Raw genomic sequence first — 22,703 nt, 5'->3', positions numbered from 1 at the left:
ATAGGTAGCCTATTCTGTTGCTAGTTTTATAAAAAATTATTTCGCATAAAACGTAGTTTGGAAATGAATATGCTTATGAAGAACCCGCAAAAAAAAAAGTGTACACGGATGGAGTAACTGCACACCTCAAAATTCTTGTTGCAATTATGCACAACACATTCAATCAACATTATAATGTTGACGGTTATAACCGTATAGATTTGATAGAATTGTTTGCTGTTTTGACATTAGCTGTCTTTAACGGTTTTTAGATGTGCCACAAATACTTTAAAAAAGGTTTTCATGTGCGAGATTTTATTTGACATTATGCTCTCAATACAAAACTAAAACGTGTTTTTTTGTGACTGGTTTGTGGAAATGTGAGAATGAATCCGTAAAGCTGTTTCTGACAACACAATTGCCATGTTACACATTTTAAGTGAGGTTTCAAACAACAATGACGCCTTTTTGTCCGCCGTACACATCAAAAAATTCTCGAAATTTGGAGTCTGGGGTATGCGGCAAAACCTACCGTCTGTGTCAGCAGCAGTACTCATCTTTTATTGCATGATGTTCGTGCACACTGTAATACTGAATCGCGACAAAGCTAATTAAATTGTATTAGGGCAAATCACGCTACATCCTGAGTGTTATGAAGCGACAATACTTGATGGACATTTGAATCAAATACTGTTAATCTAAAATCTACATACAAACGTGTAACATTCTACCTAATCCTGAGCACGTTTGAGCACATTACATTTCAACTCCACAAAAAACACTAAAATTTAAGAAAAAAACGGATAAAACTTTTACCCAAGACTTAATTAGGACCTGCTTCAAACCAGCAGTGCACAATTTGATATCAAGAATTCAACTGTTTCTACGCCAAGCAGCGTCTGTCTGCTACAGCCACACAGACATTCTGCCCAAACACGTGTAGTCACTCGTAACATGAGCGACGAACAAACGGCCACGTTGACATTAGTCTATTGAAATGAATAATCTTGGGCCTTCCTATATCCAGGAATTTCGCTTTTGATGGTGTACGATTCATTATGTGGAGGGATATGGAACTTGATGGCCATAGCAGTATTTGGAGTTTTGCTAAATTGCGCAGCGATTTCTCTATGTCGCAAACGTCATACTTGAGTTGAATTCAATTCCAAATCAAACCCCCTCTCGTCGTTGTTTTATCAAACTAGAAAGTTTTCCACCAAAACACGTATCAACGTTAGGCTTCGAGACTTACTTTTTCGAAACGTTGATTTTTCAGTTAAATGATGGGCAACACTGATTTCAAAAATTAGGAACTTTTGCATTTTACTCGTAAATGAAATGTAAGTACAGGAACACAATGGCACTCACTACCATTACCAGACACCGAGGTTGGCAATTTGACACACTAAGCTTTTTTACCATGTCACGCATATCAGTTCAATTTGAAAATGTATGTTATTGAAACCGTTTCTTTCAGTGGATAACCTCGTTTACGCAAGTTTATTATTGTGTCGTCACAAACCCAATGCTGATCGAGCACCAACAGTTTTAAGCGGATGCACCTACACCACCATTTCCTGCTAAAGCAAAGCAGCACATTGGTTTATGTTGCAACTATTACAAAGCAGGTATTAAACATCCTGTTTGTGTAGAGTTTTGTTTCTGGATTAGATCAAAACAGCCTAATTAACTGTAAGGTATAAATATCTGTACAACACTTTACGAAACAAATTTGTTCCAAATGCATTTGACGCGGTATCGCCGGCTTTATTAAAAGTCTTGCGAAAGTATCCATATTGTGTAACGCTCTGCGTATCTTATATTGGAAGAATTTGTTCCTTTTAGATATTGGTATTCGGCCGAATCGGTTTATTTTCTGTGTTGGCTCATCCCTGGTTTTCACGCGTAGGAAGCTATTAACAGACGTACGCAATGGGATCATACAGAACATACGTAAGAAATACCATTTGTGTAGAACATTTCTTTTGTTTGATTTTATCAATAAATCTTGTTTAGATTTTATTGAATAAACTAGATAGTTGATAAAAAGCGCGACATTATTGTGAAAATAAAAAATGCAAATCGATATCAATTCGGATATTACGTTCACGTGTTCACGTAACATGGACATTGGACATTTACGCATATCATGAACATTGATCACAAATAGCCAATTTACGTCATTAAAGTTCGGGACCTCTCAAATTCGGACAGTACGGCGGTATATTCGGGTGCGCATTCGTTGGTGACCTCATATCCTAATTTATGGTAGAATTGTGCCTTTGCAAACATCTCACGCTGTTCTCACGCGATGTTCGTTGTTTTGTTTGATTGACGTGTGGTCACTTTACTGAATAGTCATTGTACTCGCATGCATATGCTCGCACGCATTGTGCTCGCACGCATTGTGCTCGCACGCATTGTGTTCGCATTAGATTGAAATACGAAACGTGCGGTCATTGTTTGCAAAGGGTTTGTTTCTCAATAATTGTTGTGATGTATCAATCGTTTTTTTGTTTGGTTTCAAGTAATTTTTTCGTGTAGAGAATAGGCTACTGTCCATCAAGATAAGAATAGCTTTTGTCATGGTAATTTCGACCGACTTTTTTCGTTGTCGTAACTTAGAACTGACTTGTATTTTTGTGTATATATGTGCATGCTTTCTTGACTAACCCAGTCACGCTTACTCTCAGCATCTGTCTACTTCAGCTATGCGTTGCTTGTAATCAGCTGATATCGTGCTCTCGTAACTTGTAATTTGATTCGGCATATTCAATATAATCGCGTATCCTTAATCTAATAAATGGTAAAGTAACTTGGTATCAGGTTTGCCATTAAAAGCAGGTCAGGAACACAACGGTTAGAACTCACGAATGGCCTTATGTCAAATGAAATAGTCAAATAGGATTCCATTATTAAGGGTTAATTAATCTTGTTAATATACAACGCTAGGTTAACAACATTTGGCATATAGGTCGCAACATCGGACGAATGATCATACAACTTTTGTGAGGAAAAAGACACTGGGATTCAAAAAATTACATTGCAAAACCAAAGTTTACCCACTGTATGCAGCATTAGGTTGTTCTGTTTGTTATATTTTAACGGAAAAGGGTTTACAATATTTTTTCAATGAAAAGTACATTTATTAATAACAAAAAGCTTATTGTCTCCATCGGTGCCTGAGAATCATTCACTGGGCCACATTGTATCGGCAATCTATGTAATTTGAACGACATTTGATTGCGTTTCGTGCAATTTACCTTTAATGGACTCTAAACAAAACACAATGTGTCTCAAGGACAATTCACAAAGGAACAAATCTTTACCATGAAGACATGGCTCTTTAACCTTGAAAAATTGTTCCATGCTATTGCTTAACAAGGCAACATCGTCACACAGTCTCCCATACTTTCACGAAACAACTAACATCATCAAATCAGTCCAAAAATTAAGCTCCTCGATTAAACGAGGGCAGAGTGGCTATCCTAATAGACAAATTATTAAACTGAATGTAACGTTTGACTACAAGAGAAAGACAGTGGTTGCATAACTGGTGCTTACTAGCGTGTGTTTACGTGGGACAAGGTGTCCGATAACGTTACCCGCGATTGGCTTCGTCGAATTACTTCCAAATTAAAACAATAGAAACCAATTGATGTCCTCTAAAAAGTCAAATGAACATAACGCCGACAGCAAGATCAGTCAAGTAGTCCTTGAGTTTGATTGCAGCTTACAATCCAGTCCGTTATATCACGAGACTTCTCACCACCCCACAGAATATGGCGCGACATTTCACCAAATGTTGTGTTCAGGATCGCCAGTTCTTTCAGCGTATGCTCATTTGTGTGGTCCATTTTCACCATGAACCTTTCGATTGATATAAAACAGATTTTTGAAGCGGTTTTGTCAAACAAAAGTTTGAAAAACGCTTTGAATGTCATACCTGCTAAATATGTGCATGATGTAGTTACTGTGCCAGTCGTACAATGCCCAATAAATGTGACCTAACTCCTTCCAGTTTGGTCGACCGATCAACTTTTTTATAACGTAAATTTTGTCGGGAAACTTCTTCCACAAGACCCAGGGTACCTTGACAGAATTGTGCGACCATCTAAAACGAATCTATCTGGTTAGCGTTTTGAGAAATTGTTTGTATTCTGGTGTCGTTGTTACTTGGATTTGCACTTACTGGCCGTCTTTGAAGTATCTGTACTCATGGTACCACCTTCGCAAAAACCAAGCATTCCGGTTGGCGAAGATGACGGAACTTGCTGTTATAAATGTGTTATGACATTAATTGTTTATTTGGCCGTACATGCGGCTTTAAGACATTGTAACTTAGGAGCAACTGTAAAACATAAAGGTCCAAAGAAAACAGTTCATCACATTTGGACTAGAACAAGAAACTACACTGTAACAAAACACGTGCGCGGTAGCACATAGTTAATTACGCAAGTGTAAAGCTCGCAAGGCTTAGGGCAACTTGCGTACCGCCGTTGGCACATGCCCTTCAACACAAGTCTTGTCTTAATTTCATGATATGAAGATGTATTTTACTTTCCAAGCTCAGGAAATACTAAAGTGGAGCTCATTTCATATTCTTACCCAAACAATGACTGCATTCCTCTGGCATCAACATCGAGTGATTTCTCAAAGAGTCAAAATTTCGTAAAACGAAGCTGTCAGTGTCCAAGTAAATACCTCCAACCTCCATTAGTATTCTTATCCTTGCTACATCTGAACGATGTTCTATTACCTACACGGTAATTTTGTGGGTTTATTTAAAGTAAACATTTTTCACACAGCACTGTAGCCGCAAAAACGTAAGGAAAGTTATAAACGTTTTTCATACATTAACTGGAATTCCCCAAACTTGTTTAGGCTGGGTTCTTTTGATGAAACGTATCTTGTCACCGGCTTGCTTCTTCAGGTGTTCCCAATACTCTCCGCTGGGAGGACAATCCCCGTGAATAAGGATTATACGAGGCTTCTGGTACTTGAGGGCCCCAAGCATTCTAATGTCATAAAAGATTTTGTGAGTTGTTCTAATCCAGACAACAATAACGGAAAATGCAGCGCAATCGCTGTATTGTTTTTTCACACCAACTTTCTCAATGGCTACAGCGGACCTTAACCAACCCCGCCACTCTACATGACAAAGAGATTATGCAAGATTGAAATTATCGCCAAAGTGTTGGCTTAAAGTGTCCCAAGTTGCCCTGTTGTTATTGTTCATCTTAAATTATAAAAATATATGTTATATTCTCTTCAGGCCTGTGTTATTTGCTTTGCAGAATAAATTAATAAACAAACAGGTACATACGCCATATAATGGACTACTCCCATCCGGCGGCAAGTAAACCAAACGAAGTGAATAATGTTAGGGATTTTGTACAGGGAATTGAATACCTCCTCTTTGACCTCTGGAATCTGCTCAAGAATACGGAAAAATGTCCATGAAATCCCTTAAATGCACGTACTTGTTACAGGCCAAAGTAAGCTTTCGTAACGCATTCAGTTCGTGGATGCAGTATAGTTTTTTTCTGGTGAAGGAGTAGAACATTACCGATGAATTTTGTTTTAACCCTAACGGATGGGCAGTCAATGGGACAACGGTGGGAATCGCTTTAAAATAGACACAAAAATACCTTTATAACCTGAAGCCACACTCTCCAAAACGGCAACGGTTAACGAAATGTAAAACTAGCAGCTTTTATCCGGGGTTGGCGAAAGTCCGATTTCAATTTGCAAATTATTCGAAGATCTTTGTTCGCATATAGAATACGGAGCTAATGAGGAGATGTTTCCAAATTAACCGAATCAGTGATAAACGAAGTATACTGTAGTTGTATTATTGCATGACAATAATATAGAAATGTTCACCTGCAAAATGTCATCGTCGTTGAGTTTTAAACGTTTCCTCTTTTCCCGCTCTACGTCAGCAACAATTTCTTTTAAATTGATGTCTTCTTTCCAATTTCGCAGAACGTTTTTGGAAAGGAAATTATTGACATCCTGTAGTAAATCAAAACTAATGGTATTAAATAATTCAGGACTGGCAACTAATCTAATTCATCTTTTTAAATCTAAATACATTATCCATGCCTTGTATTCGCGTTCCATGGGAGGAACCAAACGCTTTTCTCCGGGATTCGCTTTCCTTCTGATGAAGTCAAAAGCTTGCCATTGTTTGTATTCGTCAAGTGACATTGATTTGTTACCAGGCAATTCAATTCGCCAAAAACTTTTGTTTTCAATTCTTCCACTGCATTCCTGAAGTAAGATTGTTTCCAACTGTGCAGGAGTAATTATTTTTTCCTGCACTTTGGACTCATTTCGGTAAGCATTTGAAGGTGAAGAGAAAATGTCATTTAGATTGCTCGGTGGTGTCTTTGCATTTGAAGGTGATTCACTTTTTGGTACGGATTTAATTTTTCGATTTGGCATGTGTTCGTTGACAATCAATGTAACAATCAAGATTGCGAAGAGCACTTGCGCATTCCGCCACCTGAAATGAACAAAAATAGGTAGCCTATTCTGTTGCTAGTTTTATAAAAAATTATTTCGCATAAAACGTAGTTTGGAAATGAATATGCTTATGCAGAACCCGCAAAAAATCGAAATTATTTTTAATCAAGTGTACACGGATGTAGTAACTGCACACCTCAAAATTCTTGTTGCAATTATGCACAACACATTCAATCAACATTATAATGTTGACGGTTATAACCGTATAGATTTGATAGAATTGTTTGCTGTTTTGACATTAGCTGTCTTTAACGGTTTTTAGATGTGCCACAAATACTTTAAAAAAGGTTTTCATGTGCGAGATTTTATTTGACATTATGCTCTCAATATAAAACTAAAACGTGTTTTTTGTGACTGGTTTGTGGAAATGTGAGATAGAATCCGTAAAGCTGTTTCTGACAACACAATTGCCATGTTACACATTTTAAGTGAGGTTTCAAACAACAATGACGCCTTTTTGTCCGCCGTACACATCAAAAAATTCTCGAAATTTGGAGTCTGGGGTATGCGGCAAAACCTACCGTCTGTGTCAGCAGTAGTACTCATCTTTTATTGCATGATGTTGGTGCACACTGTAATACTGAATCGCGACAAAGCTAATTAAATTGTATTAGGGCAAATCACGCTACATCCTGAGTGTTATGAAGCGACAATACTTGATGGACATTTGAATCAAATGCTGTTAATCTAAAATCTACATACAAACGCATCAATAATACTCGGTCTATTTACATTCTTAGTTTTGCTTCTATGATTATTTATCTGCTGTGGCACAACTTTGCTGTGGCACAAAGTGTAAATATAATCACAAAAAAGTAAGTAAATATATATGTATATAAATATAATTTATATACAAAGAGATTGCAAGTCACCTGAACCTATAAGCAAGCAAACTTTTCATACTGTAGAAGCTCTTGATTTGTGGACACCAACAAGCAGGGCACGCGATGCGTTGAGCGTGAAAACTTTAACCTCCGTTTGTCAAATTTTTACTCTAAACTTGATAATGACCCGCTTTAAACCTACAGTACAAACATTAATATAAAGAATGTAACTGAGACACGTCTGTCCGCTACTGCCACGCAAACATTGTGCCGACTAATACTCGAAGCGATATAAAGACAACATGGTCACTAGCGGCACCGATAAGCAGAAATTACAACGTGTAACATTCTACCTAATCCTGAGCACGTTTGAGCACATTACATTTCAACTCCACAAAAAACACAAAAATTTAAGAAAAAAATGGATAAAACTTTTACCCACGACTTAATTAGGACCTGCTTCAAACCAGCAGTGCACAATTTGATATCAAGAATTGAACTGTTTCTACACCAAGTAGCGTCTGTCCGCTACAGCCACACAGACATTCTGCCCAAACACCTTTGTTACGAGTGACGAACATACGGTCACGTTGACATGAGTCTATTAAAATGAATAATCTTGGGCCTTCCGATAACCAGGAATTTTGCTTTTGATGGTGTACGATTCCTTATGTGGAGGGTTGTGAAACTTTCTCATTTTGTTGATTCAACGAACCACGACTTCTAACATCACTTAATTCCCATCTCTGAACTTGTTCAAGATGAAGCAATGCAACTTTAATCAATAATATCAGTATTTGTAGTTTTGCCAGCGTGTATGTTTTTCTACATCGCAAACGTCATACTTGAGTTGAATCCAATTCCAAATCAAACCTCCTCTCGTCGATGTTTTATCAAACTAGAAAGTTTTCCGGCAAAACACGTATCAACGTAAGGATTGGCAAGTTAATTTTTCGAAACGTTCATTTCTCAGTTGAATGATGGGCAACACTAACTTCAAAATTAGATACTTTGGCATTTTACCCGTAAATGAAATGTAAATACAGGAATATAATGGCACTCACTACCATTACCAGACACCGAGGTGGAAGAATTGAAACACTAAATGTAACGCATTCAGTTCGTAGATACAGAATAGTGTTTTCTGGTGGGGGAGGACCAGATTACCGATGAATTTATTTTTAACCAAATGGAGTCAGTGGGACAACAGTGGTTAAAACAACAAATTCGGACGAATGTTCATACAACGTTTGTGACAAAAAAAGCCACTGGAATTGAAAAAAAAAATTACGATACTTTTTTAATGAAAAGTACATTTATTATCAACAAAAAGCTTATTGTATGCATTGGTGCCTGAAAATCACTCATTGACTCACATTGAATCGACAATCAATGTAGTTTAAACAACATTTGATGGTTTTCTTACAATTTACCTCAAATGCACTCTAAACAAAACATAATGTGTCTCAAGGACAATTCACAAAGGAAACAAATCTATACTACGAAGGCAGGCTCTTTAACCTTATAAGGAAATGTTCCAGGCTGTGGCTTAACAAAGCAACATCGTCACACAGTTTCCCATACTTTCACGAAACAATCAACATCAAATCAGTCAAAAAAATAAGCTCCTCGATTAAAGTCAGGCAGAGTGGTTATCATAATAAAAAAATTATTAAACTGAATGTAACGTTTGACTACAAGAGAAAGACAGTGGTTGCATAACTGGTGCTTACTAGCGTGTGTTAACGTGGGACAAGGTGTCCGATAACGTTACCAGCGATTGGCTTCGTCGAATTACTTCCAAATGAAAACGATAGGAACCAATTGATGTCCTCTACAAAGTCAAATGAACATAACGCCGACAGCAAGATCAGTCAAGCAGTCCTTGAGTTTGATTGCAGCTTACAATCCAGTCCGTTATATCACGAGCCTTCTCATCGCCCCACAGAATATGGCGCGACATTTCACCAAATGTTGTGTTCAGGATCGCCAGTTCTTTCAGCGTATGCTCATTTGTGTGGTCCATTTTCATCATGAACCTTTCGATTGATATAAAACAGAATTTTAAAGCGGTTTTGTCAAACAGAAATTTGAAAAACGCTTTTAATGTGATACCTGCTAAATATGTGCATGATGTAGTTACTGTGCCAGTCGTACAATGCCCAATAAATGTGACCTAACTCCTTCCAGTTTGGTCGACCGATCAACTTTTTTATAACGTAAATTTGGCCGGAAAAGTTCTTCCACAGGGCCCAGGGTACCTTGACAGAATTGTGCGACCATCTAAAACGAATCTATCTGGTTAGCGTTTTGTGAAATTGTTTGCATTCTGGTGTCGTTGTAACTTGGATTTGCACTTACTGGCCGTCTTTGAAGTATCTCTACTCATGGTACCACCTTCGCAAAAACCAAGCATCCCGGTTGGCGAAGATGACGGAATTGGCTGTGAAAAATGTGTTATGACATTAGTCGTTTACTTGGCCGTACATGCGGTTTTAAGACACTGTAACTTAGGAGCAACTGTAAAACAAAAAGGTCAAAAGAAAACGGTTCATCACATTTGGATAAGAACAAGAAACCACACTGTAACAAAACACGTGCGCGGTAGCACATAGTTAATTACGCAAGTGTAAAGCTCGCAAGGCTCAGGGCAACTTGCGTACCGCCTTTGGCACATGCCCTTTAACACAAGCCTTGTCTTAATTTCATGATATAAAGATGTATTTAAACTTTCCAAGCTCAGGAAATACTAAAGTGGAGCTCATTTTATATTCTTACCCAAACCATGACTGTATTCCTCTGGCATCAACATCGAGTGATTTCTCAAAGAGTCAAAATTTCGTAAAACGAAGCTGTCAGTGTCCAAGTAAATACCTCCAACCTCCAGCAGGATTCTTATCCTGGCTACATCTGAACGATGTTCTATTACCTACACGGTAATTTTGTAGGTTTATTTAAAGTAAACATTTTTCACACAGCACTGTAGCCGCCAAAAACGTAAGGAAAGTTACAAACGTTTTTCATACCTTAACGGGAATTCCCCAAACTTGTTTAGGCTGGGTTCTTTTGATGAAACGTATCTTGTCACCGGCTTGCTTCTTCAGGTGTTCCCAAAACTCTCCGCTGGGTGGACAATCCCCGTGAATAAGGATTATTCGAGGCTTCTGGTACTTGAGGGCCCCAAGCATTCTAATGTCATAAAGGATTTTGTGAGTTGTTTAAATCCAGACAAAAATAACGGAAAATGCAGCGCAATCGCTCTATTGTTATTTCACCAACTTTCTCTATGGCTACACCGGTCCTTAACCCATCCCGCCACTCAATATGACAAAGGGATCATGCAAGGTTGAAATTATCGCCAAAGTGTTGGCTTAAAGTGTCCCAAGTTGCCCTGTTGTTATTGTTCATCTTAAATTATAAAAATATATGTTATATTATTTTCAGGCCTGTGTTGTTTGCTTTACAGAATAAAATAATACACAAACAGGTACATACGCCATATAATGGACTACTCCCATCCGGCGGCAAGTAAACCAAACGAAGTGAATAATGTTAGGGACTTTGTACTGGGAATTGAATACCTCCTCTTTGACCTCTGGAATCTGCTCAAGAATACGGAAAAATGTCCATGAAATCCCTTAAATGCACGTAGTTGTTACAGGCCAAAGTAAGCTTTCGTAACGCATTCAGTTCGTGGATGCAGTATAGTTTTTTCTGGTGGAGAAGTACCACATCACCGATGAATTTTGTCTTAACCCTAACGGATGGGCAGTCAATGGGACAACGGTGGAAATTGCTTTAAAATAGACACAAAGCTACCTTTATAACCTGAAGCCACACTCTCCAAAAAGGCAACGGTTAACGAAATGTAAAACTAGCAGCTTTTATCCGGGGTTGGCGAAAGTCCGATTTCAATTTGCAAATTATTCGAAGATCTTTGTTGGCATACAGAATACGGAGCGAATGAGGAGAAGTTTCCAAATTAACCGAATCAGTGATAAACTAAGTATACTGTAGTTGTATTATTGCATGACAATAATATAGAAAGGTTTACCTGCAGAATGTCATCGTCGTTGAGTTTTAAACGTTTCATCTTTTCCCGCTCTACGTCAGCAACAATTTCTTTTAAATTGATGTCTTCTTTCCAATTTCGCAGAACGTTTTTGGAAAGGAAATTATTGTCATCCTGTAGTAAATCAAAACTAATTGTATTGAATAGTTCAGAACTGGCCACTAATCTAATTCATCTTTTAAAATCTAAATACATTATCCATGCCTTGTATTCGCGTTCCATGGGAGGAACCAAACGATTTTCTCCGGGATTCGCTTTCCTTCTGATGAAGTCAAAAGCTTGCCATTGTTTGTATTCGTCAAGTGACATTAATTTGTTACCAGGCAATTCAATTCGCCAAAAACTTTTGTTTTCAATTCTTCCACTGCATTCCTGAAGTAAGATTGTTTCCAACTGTGCAGGAGTAATTATTTTTGCCTCCACCTTGGAATCATTTCGGTAAGCATTTGAAGGTGAAGAGAAAATGTCATTTAGACAGCAAGAATCATTCTGTTTGCTAGGTGCTCTCTTTGCATTTGAAGGTGATTCACTTTTTGATGCGGATTTAATTTCTAGATTTGGCATGTGTTTGAACATGTTGACAATCAATGTAACAATCAAGATTGCGAAGAGGACTTGCGCATTCCGCCTCCTAAAATGAGCACGAAACGTAGTTTGGAAACTATTATGCTTATGCACAACCCGCACAAAATCTTAATCATTTTTTTCATGTGTACACGGAAATAGTAACTGCACACCTCAAAATTCTTGTTGCAATTATGCATAACACATTCAATCAACAGTAGCGGCATCAATTTGATAGATTTATATGCTGTGTTAATATTAGTTGTCTTTAACTGTTTGTGACTTTATTGGATGTGCCACAAATACTTTTTAAATAAGCTTTTCATGCTCGAGTTTTTATTTGAGATTATGCTCTCAACATAAAACTAAAACGTGTTTGTTGTGACTGGTTCATGGAAATATAAGATAGAATCCGTAAAGCTGTTTCTGACAACACAATTGCCAACCATGTTAGACATGTGTTGTTTTGAATGATGTCCGCCGTACACATCCAAAAAATTCTCGAAACTTGGAGTCTTTGGTATGCGGCAAAACCTACCGTCTGTGTAAGCAGCAGTACTTATATTTTATAGCATGATATTCGTGCACACTGTAATACTGAATCGCGACAAAGCTAATTAAATTGTATTATGGCAAATCACGCTACTTCCTGAGTGTTATGAAGCGACAATACTTGATGGACATTTGAATCAAATACTGTTGATCTACAATCTATATGGAATGTACCAGTAATACTCGGTCTATTTACATTCTTAGTTTTTCTTCTATGCTTATTTATCTGCTGTGGCACAACTTTGCTGTGGCACAAAGTGTTAATATAATCGCAAAATGTAAGTAAATATATATGTATATGAATATAATTTATATACAATGAGATTGCAAGTCACCTGAACGTATAAGCAAGCAAACTTTTCATACTGTAGAAGTTTTTGATTTGTGGACACCAACAAGCAGGGCACGCGATGAGTTGAGCGTGAAAGCTTTAACCTCCGTTTGTCAATTTTTTGCTCTAAACTTGATAATGACCCGCTTTAAACCTACAGTACAAACATTAATATAAAGAATGTAACTGAGACACGTCTGTCCGCTATACTGCCACGCAAACCTTCTGCCGACTAACACTCGAAGCGAGATAAAGACAACATAGCCACTAGCGGCACCGATAAGCAGAAATGACAACGTGTAACATTCTACCTAATCCTGAGCACGTTTGAGCACATTACATTTCAACTCCACAAAAAACACAAAAATTTAAGAAAAAAATGGATAAAAATTTTACCAAACACTTAATTAGGACCTGCTTCAAACCAGCAGTGCACAATTTGATATCAAGAATTAAACTGTTTCTACGTCAAGTAGCGTCTGTCCGCTACTGCCACACAGACATTCTGCCCAAACACGTTTAGTCACTCGTAACATGAGCAACGAACAAACGGTCACGTTGACATTAGTCTAATGAAATGAATAATTTTGGGCTCCCAGGTAACCATAAATTTTGCTTTTGATGGTGTACGATTCCTTATGTGGAGGGTTGTGGAACTTTCTCATTTTGTTGATTCAACGAACCACAACTTGTAACATCACCTTTTCCAAACGACAAACTTGTTCAAGATGAAGCAATGCTACGTTAATCAATGAGACGCTGATAACAGTAGCAGATGACCATAACAGTATTTGGAGTTTTGCTAAATTGCGTAGCCATCTTCTATATCGCAAACGTCATACTTGAGTTGAATCCAATTCCACATCAAACCTCCTCTCGTCGTTGTTTTATCAAACTAGAAAGTTTTCCACCAAAACACGTATCAACGTTAGGCTTCGAGACTTACTTTTTCGAAACGTTGATTTTTCAGTTAATTGATGGGCAACACTGATTTCAAAAATTAGGAACTTTTGCATTTTACTCGTAAATGAAATGTAAGTTCAGGAACACAATGGCACTCACTACCATTACCAGACACCGAGGTTGGCAATTTGACACACTAAGCTTTTTTACCATGTCACGCATATCAGTTCAATTTGAAAATGTATGTTTTTGAAACCGTTTCTTTCAGTGGATAACCTCGTTTACGCAAATTTATTATTGTGTCGTCACAAACCCAATGCTGATCGAGCACCAACAGTTTTAAGCGGATGCACCTACACCACCATTTCCTGCTAAAGCAAAGCAGCACATTGGTTTATGTTGCAACTATTACAAAGCAGGTTTTAAACATCCTGTTTGTGTAGAGTTTTGTTTCTGAATTAGATCAAAACAGCCTAATTAACTGTAAGGTATAAATATCTGTACAACACTTTACGAAACAAATTTGTTCCAAATGCATTTGACGCGGTATGGCCGGCTTTATTAAAAGTCTTGCGAAAGTACCCATATTGTGTAACGCTCTGCGTATCTTATATTGGAAGAATTTGTTGCTTTTACATATTGGTGTTCGGCCGAATCGGTTTATTTTCTGTGTTGGCTCATCCCTGGTTTTCACTCGTAGGAAGCTCTTAACAGACGTACGCAATGGGATCATACAGAACATACGTAAGAAATACCATTTGTGTAGAACATTTCATTTGTTTGATTTTATCAATAATTCTTGTTTAGATTTTATTGAATAAACTAGATAGTTGATAAAAAGCGCGACATTATTGTGAAAATAAAAAATGCAAATCGATATCAATTCGGACGATGGACATTGGACATTTACGCATATCATGAACATTGATCACAAATAGCCAATTTACGTCATTAAAGTTCGGGACCTCTCAAATTCGGACATACGGCGATATATTAGGGTGCGCATTCGTTGGTGACCTCATATCCTAATTTATGGTAGAATTGTGCCTTTGCAAACATCTCACGCTGTTCTCACGCGATGTTCGTTGTTTTGTTTGATTGACGTCACTTTACTGAATAGTCATTGTACTCGCATGCATATGCTCGCACGCATTATACTCGCATTAGATTGAAATACGAAACGTGCGGTCATTGTTTGCAAAGGGTTTGTTTCTCAATAATTGTTGTGATGTATCAATCGTTTTTTGTTTGGTTTCAAGTAATTGTTTTGTGTAGAGAATAGGCTGCTGTCCATCAAGATAAGAATAGCTTTTGTCATGGTAATTTCGACCGACTTTTTTCGTTGTCGTAACTTAGAACTGACTTGTATTTTTGTGTATATATGTGCATGCTTTCTTGACTAACCCAGTCACGCTTACTCTCAGCATCTGTCTACTTCAGCTATGCGTTGCTTGTAATCAGCTGATATCGTGATCTCGTAACTGTAATTTGATTCGGCATATTCAATATAATCGCGTATCCTTAATCTAATAAATGGTAAAGTAACTTGGTATCAGGTTTGCCATTAAAAGCAGGTCAGGAACACAATGGTTAGAACTCACGAATGGCCTTATGTCAAATGAAATAGTCAAATAGGATTCCGTTATTAAGGGTTAATTAATCTTGTTAATATACAACGCCAGGTTAACAACATTTGGCATATAGGTCGCAACATCGGACGAATGATCATACAACTTTTGTGAGGAAAAAGACACTAGGATTCAAAAAATTACATTGCAAAACCAAAGTTTACCCACTGTATGCAGCATTAGGTTGTTCTGTTTGTTATATTTTAACGGAAAAGGGTTTACAATATTTTTTCATGAAAAGTACATTCATTAATAACAAAAAGCTTATTGTCTCCATCGGTGCCTGAGAATCATTCACTGGCCCACATTGTATCGGCAATCTATGTAATTTGAACGACATTTGATTGCGTTTCGTGCAATTTACCTTTAATGGACTCTAAACAAAACATAATGTGCCTCAAGGACAATTCACAAAGGAAACTAATCTTTACCATGAAGGCATGGCTCTTTAACCTTGTAAAATTGCTCCATGCTATTGCTTAACAAGGCAACATCGTCACATAGTCTCCCATACTTTAACGAAACAAGTAACATCATCAAATCAGTCAAAAAATTAAGCTCCTCGATTAAACGAGGGCGGAGTGGTTATCCTAATAGACAATTTATTAAAACTGAATGTGGCGTTTGACCAAATATGACAGACAGTGTTTGCATAACTGGTGCTTACTACCGTGCGTCTAAGTGGGACAAAGTGTCCGCTAACGTTACCAGCGATTGGCTTCATCGAATTACTTCCAAATGAAAACTATAGGAACCAATTTATGTCCTCTAAAATGTCAAATGAACATAACGCCGACAGTAAGATCAGTCAATTAGTCCTTGAGTTTGGTTGCAGCTTACAATCCAGTCCGTTATATTACGAGGCTTCTCATCACCCCAGAGAATATGGCGCGACATTTCACCAAATGTTGTGTTCAGGATCGCCAGTTCTTTCAGCGTATGCTCATTTGTGTGGTCCATTTTCATCATGAACCTTTCGATTGATATAAAACAGATTTTTGAAGCGGTTTTGTCAAACAAAAGTTTGAAAAACGCTTTGAATGTCATACCTGCTAAATATGTGCATGATGTAGTTACTGTGCCAGTCGTACAATGCCCAATAAATGTGACCTAACTCCTTCCAGTTTGGTCGACCGATCAACTTTTTTATAACGTAAATTTTGTCGGGAAACTTCTTCCACAAGACCCAGGGTACCTTGACAGCATTGTGCGACCATCTAAAACGAATCTATCTGGTTAGCGTTTTGAGAAATTGTTTGTATTCTGGTGTCGTTGTTACTTGGATTTGCACTTACTGGCCGTCTTTGAAGTATCTGTACTCATGGTACCACCTTCGCAAAAACCAAGCATTCCGGTTGACGAAGATGACGGAACTTGCTGTTATAAATGTGTTATGACATTAATTGTTTATTTGGCCGTACATGCGGCTTTAAGACATTGTAACTTAGGAGCAACTGTAAAACATAAAGGTCCAAAGAAAACAGTTCATCACATTTGGACTAGAACAAGAAACCACACTGTAACAAAACACGTGCGCGGTAGCACATAGTTAATTACGGAAGTGTAAAGATCGCAAGGCTTAGGGCAACTTGCGTACCGCCGTTGGCACATGCCCTTCAACACAAGTCTTGTCTTAATTTCATGATATGAAGATGTATTTTACTTTCCAAGCTCAGGAAATACTAAAGTGGAGCTCATTTTATATTCTTACCCAAACAATGACTGCATTCCTCTGGCATCAACATCGAGTGATTTCTCAAAGAGTCAAAATTTCGTAAAACGAAGCTGTCAGTGTCCAAGTAAATACCTCCAACCTCCATTAGTATTCGTATCCTTGCTACATCTGAACGATGTTCTATTACCTACACGGTAATTTTGTAGGTTTATTTAAAGTAAACATTTTTCACACAGCACTGTAGCCGCCAAAAACGTAAGGAAAGTTACAAACGTTTTTCATACATTAACTGGAATTCCCCAAACTTGTTTAGGCTGGGTTCTTTTGATGAAACGTATCTTGTCACCGGCTTGCTTCTTCAGGTGTTCCCAATACTCTCCGCTGGGAGGACAATCCCCGTGAATAAGGATTATACGAGGCTTCTGGTACTTGAGGGCCCCAAGCATTCTAATGTCATAAAGGATTTTGTGAGTTGTTCTAATCCAGACAACGATAACGGAAAATGCAGCGCAATCGCTGTATTGCTGTTTCACACCAACTTTCTTTATGGTTACACCGGTCCTTAACCCATCCCGCCACTTAACATGACAAAGGGATTACGCAAGGTTGAAATTAACGCCATTTGCTTAAAGTGTCCCAAGTTGCCCTGTTGTTATTGTTCATTTTAAATTATAAAAATATATGTTATATTATTTTCAGGCCTGTGTTGTTTGCTTTACAGAATAAATTAATAAACAAACAGGTACATACGCCATATAATGGACTACTCCCATCCGGCGGCAAGTAAACCAAACGAAGTGAATAATGTTAGGGACTTTGTACAGGGAATTGAATACCTCCTCTTTGACCTCTGGAATCTGCTCAAGAATACGGAAAAATGTCCATGAAATCCCTTAAATGCACGTACTTGTTACAGGCCAAAGTAAGCTTTCGGGTAACGCATTCAGTTCGTGGATGCAGTATAGTTTTTTTCTGGTGGAGGAGTACCACATCACCGATGAATTTTGTTTTAACCCTAACGGATGGGCAGTCAATGGGACAACGGTGGGAATTCCTTTAAAATAGACACAAAGATACCTTTATAACCTGAAGCCACACTCTCCAAAACGGCAACGGTTAACGAAATGTAAAACTAGCAGCTTTTATCCGGGGTTGGCGAAAGTCCGATTTCAATTTGCAAATTATTCGAAGATCTTTGTTCGCACATAGAATACGGAGCTAATGAGGAGATGTTTCCAAATTAACCGAATCAGTGATAAACGAAGTATACTGTAGTTGTATTATTGCATGACAATAATATAGAAATGTTCACCTGCAAAATGTCATCGTCGTTGAGTTTTAAACGTTTCCTCTTTTCCCGCTCTACGTCAGCAACAATTTCTTTTAAATTTATGTCTTCTTCCCAATTTCGCAGAACGTTTTTGGAAAGGAAATTATTGTCATCCTGTAGTAAATCAAAACTAATTGTATTAAATAATTCAGGACTGGCAACTAATCTAATTCATCTTTTTAAATCTAAATACATTATCCATGCCTTGTATTCGCGTTCCATGGGAGGAACCAAACGCTTTTCTCCGGGATTCGCTTTCCTTCTGATGAAGTCAAAAGCTTGCCATTGTTTGTATTCGTCAAGTGACATTGATTTGTTACCAGGCAATTCAATTCGCCAAAAACTTTGTTTTCAATTCTTCCACTGCATTCCTGAAGTAAGATTGTTTCCAACTGTGCAGGAGTAATTATTTTTGCCTGCACTTTGGACTCATTTCGGTAAGCATTTGAAGGTGAAGAGAAAATGTAATTTAGACAGCAGGAATCCATCTGTTTGCTAGGTGGTGCCTTTGCCTTTGAAGGTGATTCACTTTTTGTTACAGATTTAATTTTTCGATTTGGCATGTGTTCGCACATGTTGACAATCAATGTAACAATGAAGATTGCGAAGAGGACTTTCCGCCTCCTAAAATGAACAAAAATTGGTAGTCTATTTTGTTGCTAGTTTCATAAAAATTATTTAGCATAAAACGTAGTTTGGAAAAAATTATGCTTTTCCAAAACCCGCAAAAAATCTAAATTATTTTTTTTCAAGTGTACACGGAAATAGTAACTGCACACCTCAAAATTCTTGTTGCAATTATGCATAACACATTCAATCACCAGTAACCGTACAGATTTGATGGAATTGTTTACTATTTTGACATTAGCTGTTTTTAACGGTTTTTAGATGTGCAACAAATACTTTAAAAAAGGTTTTCATGTGCGAGATTTTATTTGTCATTATGCTCTCAATACAAAACTAAAACGTGTTTTCTTGTGACTGGTTTGTGGAAATGTGAGATAGAATCCGTAAAGCTGTTTCTGACAACACAATTGCCATGTTACACATTTTAAGTGAGGTTTCAAACAACAATGACGCCTTTTTGTCCGCCGTACACATCAAAAAATTCTCGAAATTTGGAGTCTAGGGTATGCGGCAAAACCTACCGTCTGTGTAAGCAGCAGTACTCATCTTTTATTGCATGATGTTCGTGCACACTGTAATACTGAATCGCGACAAATCTAATTAAATTGTATTAGGGCAAATCACGCTACTTCCTGAGTGTTATGAAGCGACAATACTTGATGGACATTTGAATCAAATACTGTTAATCTACAATCTACATACAAACGCATCAATAATACTCGGTCTATTTACATTCTTAGTTTTGCTTGTATGATTATTTATCTGCTGTGGCACAACTTTGCTGTGGCACAAAGTGTAAATATAATCGCAAAAAGTAAGTAAATATATTTGTATATAAATATAATTTATATACAAAGAGATTGCAAGTCACCTGAACGCATAAGCAAGAAATCTTTTCATATTGTAGAAGCTCTTGATTTGTGGACACCAACAAGCAGGGCACGCGATGCGTTAAGCGTAAAACTTTAACCTCCGTTTGTCAAATTTTTACCCTAAACTTGATAATGACCCGCTTTAAACCTACAGTACAAACATTAATATAAAGAATGTAACTGAGACACGTCTGTCCGCTATACCGCCACGCAAACATTCTGCCGACTAATACTCGATGCGAGATAAAGACAACATAGCCACTAGCGGCACCGATAAGCAGAAATGACAACGTGTAACATTGTACCTAATCCTGACAACAAGGAGTTTGGGTACATCACATTTCAACTCCACAAAAATCACTAAAATTTAAGAAAAAAATGGATGAAATGTTTACCCAAGACTTAATTAGGACCTGCTTCAAACCAGCAGTGCACAATTTGATATCAAGAATTAAACTGTTTCTACGCCAAGTAGCGTCTGTCTGCTACAGCCACACAGACATTCTGCCCAAACACGTTTGTTACGAGTGACGAACATACGGTCACGTTGACATTAGTCTATTAAAATGAATAATCTTGGGCCTTCCGATAACCAGAAATTTTGCTTTTGATGGTGTACGATTCCTTATGTGAAAGGTTGTGGAACTTTTTCATTTTGTTGATTCAACGAACCACTTCAATTCAATTCAATTCATTTTATTTCTCGCAAACGTCAGCGAATACGCACAACAACTTGCAGCAATCATTTCGACTGGTGACGTGACGAAGGACCGGTGGAACCATTCTTGGTCATAGGACCGGCCCTATGGAAGGTACGGGCGTTGCAAAAAGACAAACACATATCGGCAACTGGAAGAAAAACTTTTCATTTTTTTTTCCTTTTATATCAACTAGTTTTATATTTTTTTGTTTTTTTTGAAAAAAAACAAAACAACAACAACAAAAGATGTGTTACGTATCTATCATTAATAAGCTTGGCAGAACCATAGAATACTAAAACATGGAATGGAAACTCCGCTGAAAGTGCGCCGTCACGCATGAGTAACACTTTACGCGAAATTAAAAATGCATTGGGTTAAATGCGATTTTGGTGTTTTTTAAGGGGCTTAGAAACCCATTAAATAGAACAAAATTTAAAACTTTTTTTAAAAAACAATAAGTTTGGTCCCTCGTCTTTTGAAATATGTGGATGATTTTGAATAAATCGGGTCACATCATTTTTTACGGCGATTTGCTGTCTACTACCTTTTGGGTCAAAATATGAACAAATAATTGCGCGCTTTTGCTGTTTGCAAGCATTGGGAGGCTAAATCGAGTAATATTATCAACTACTATGCTTGTTATGTAAAATCAACTACTTGCTAATTATGTTTTTTTCTCGGACAGTATCTCTGCACACAGTAATGCGGTTGTTTGGGAATATTTATTTTGCAAAAACAGGGCATTTGACAAACAGTTGACAAACGATAGTATGGCTGCTTTTTTCTGCGATTCCTGTATCTTGATGAAGAAGGAGAGGAAGATATTATAATGAACCAAATTATTAAAATCAGGAAATACCTAGCCAACACCATGTTCATACTGCTGAGTGCAAATGTTGCCAGTAAAGTCCAACACAAAAAAAGTAAAGCCTTGACATAATATATGTTGATTGCTTGCAAATACTCAAGGACAGTGGGAATACTTCCAATGTAAACCAACTATAACTTGTATATAAGTGTTTGCATACGAGCAAATTCTGAAAACTTTCATCTTTTTCTTCAACATGACATGTTTCTCTCAGAAGCTTTTTAATACATATCTAAATCAAATTCTGTTGTGTTTTACTTAAAACTAATCTGCGAAGAAAAAAAATGACTAGTGAAAAAGGGTATTTTTAATATATAAAGGTCCAATTTGGCTGAAACAAAAGTCAATTATGTTTAGTTCAACAAAACATTACATATTTTCAACTGTGTCATAAGCATTCAACCAACTGTTATGATAAGAGAAAAAAATATACTTCTGTTATGTGTGCAATAGTTTGACAAAAATGATTTCCATCCAATTTGATTTGTTTTCTTCTCAGGGATATTAGACTAATCAACACTTAAAAGTCGAACTTTCGGACAAAAATGCCAATATACAACCATATATTTACAATGAAATCAAATAGAAAACTCAGTGATGTGTGGGAAAAATGTATAAAGTAGATTACTAGTACAACAAAAGCAAGTTCATTAATATTCACAGAGCATCGGCTCATATGTGGCATGAATTGCTCAAAACCAATGGAATATAAAAAATGACACAAGAATTTATTTAATTATGTCAATATTTTTTAGATAGTTACAAGTTACCACTATTTATTTAATATTATTTGCACAAAAGATGAAAACGGCCAGATTTAAGTATGGTTAACCAAGTGAATACAATCTTTAAAATTAAGCAGCAAAATTTGACCCCATTTTATCTGGTTTACAAAGGCTACAATCTGACATTTTGGGCCAAAAACTACTTCATGTAGTACTGTACTATCTGTCCAACATATATCTTTACAGAAAGCGGAGTTATGAAACATTTTGATACATACCCAATAATGACTGCAAATATGTGACCTCTGGGTCAGACTGTTTTGTTCATATATTAGGTTTCTGAATCCCAGGATTGCTTTTTAGGCAAATATGCAAATCTAAAACATTACGTCATCACTTGTATGACGTAATTACATGTCTTACGTCATATTTGAGGTTGACGCGAAGACGTATTAACAATTTTTTAGTCTGTAAGGTGACTTGTAACACACGGTCAAAAAGTGCATTATAGCGCGTCATAA

At 37.2% G+C, this 22,703-nt stretch overlaps 2 protein-coding genes and 1 pseudogene across 2 annotated transcripts; all 3 read right to left on the bottom strand.

Moving 5' to 3' along the window:
• Positions 1–3,680: 3,680 nt before the first annotated feature.
• LOC145912010 (uncharacterized) lies at positions 3,681–6,429 on the bottom strand. Its single transcript, XM_082999440.1, has 8 exons — positions 6,088–6,429; positions 5,866–5,997; positions 5,306–5,412; positions 4,835–4,997; positions 4,588–4,738; positions 4,172–4,253; positions 3,926–4,093; positions 3,681–3,849 (listed from the first exon to the last, which is right to left on the bottom strand). The coding sequence occupies exons 1-8, from the start codon at positions 6,427–6,429 to the stop codon at positions 3,681–3,683; spliced, it is 1,314 nt and encodes a 437-aa protein (XP_082855566.1).
• Positions 6,430–9,204: 2,775 nt separating this feature from the next.
• Positions 9,205–11,982, bottom strand: LOC145912009 (uncharacterized; annotated as a pseudogene).
• A 4,206-nt stretch (positions 11,983–16,188) lies between these two features.
• Positions 16,189–18,698, bottom strand: LOC145912008 (uncharacterized). The gene is made up of 8 exons (XM_082999438.1): positions 18,594–18,698; positions 18,372–18,503; positions 17,810–17,916; positions 17,344–17,506; positions 17,096–17,246; positions 16,680–16,761; positions 16,434–16,601; positions 16,189–16,357 (listed from the first exon to the last, which is right to left on the bottom strand). The coding sequence occupies exons 1-8, from the start codon at positions 18,696–18,698 to the stop codon at positions 16,189–16,191; spliced, it is 1,077 nt and encodes a 358-aa protein (XP_082855564.1).
• Positions 18,699–22,703: the final 4,005 nt, after the last annotated feature.

Source organism: Ascidia mentula, chromosome 8, assembly GCF_947561715.1.
Source record: "Ascidia mentula chromosome 8, kaAscMent1.1, whole genome shotgun sequence".
NCBI classification, from domain to species: domain Eukaryota; kingdom Metazoa; phylum Chordata; class Ascidiacea; order Phlebobranchia; family Ascidiidae; genus Ascidia; species Ascidia mentula.
Note: the sequence above shows the minus strand (reverse complement) of the source record. Positions and strands in the feature narration are given on the sequence as shown.

Excerpts from the sequence above, each read along its gene's own strand:
- LOC145912010 (XM_082999440.1), bottom strand. The coding sequence starts at position 6,429 with ATGCCAAATCGAAAAATTAAATCCGTACCAAAAAGTGAATCACCTTCA. Across the intron at positions 4,739-4,834 it reads TTTGGGGAATTCCAGTTAAT|GTAATAGAACATCGTTCAGA; the intron begins GTATGAAAAACG and ends ATTACCGTGTAG. Across the intron at positions 4,254-4,587 it reads GGAATGCAGTCATTGTTTGG|CAAGTTCCGTCATCTTCGCC; the intron begins GTAAGAATATGA and ends CATTTATAACAG.
- LOC145912008 (XM_082999438.1), bottom strand. The coding sequence starts at position 18,698 with ATGTCACTTGACGAATACAAACAATGGCAAGCTTTTGACTTCATCAGA. Across the intron at positions 18,504-18,593 it reads CCATGGAACGCGAATACAAG|GATGACAATAATTTCCTTTC; the intron begins GCATGGATAATG and ends GATTTACTACAG. Across the intron at positions 17,507-17,809 it reads GGAGTAGTCCATTATATGGC|AATGCTTGGGGCCCTCAAGT; the intron begins GTATGTACCTGT and ends TTATGACATTAG.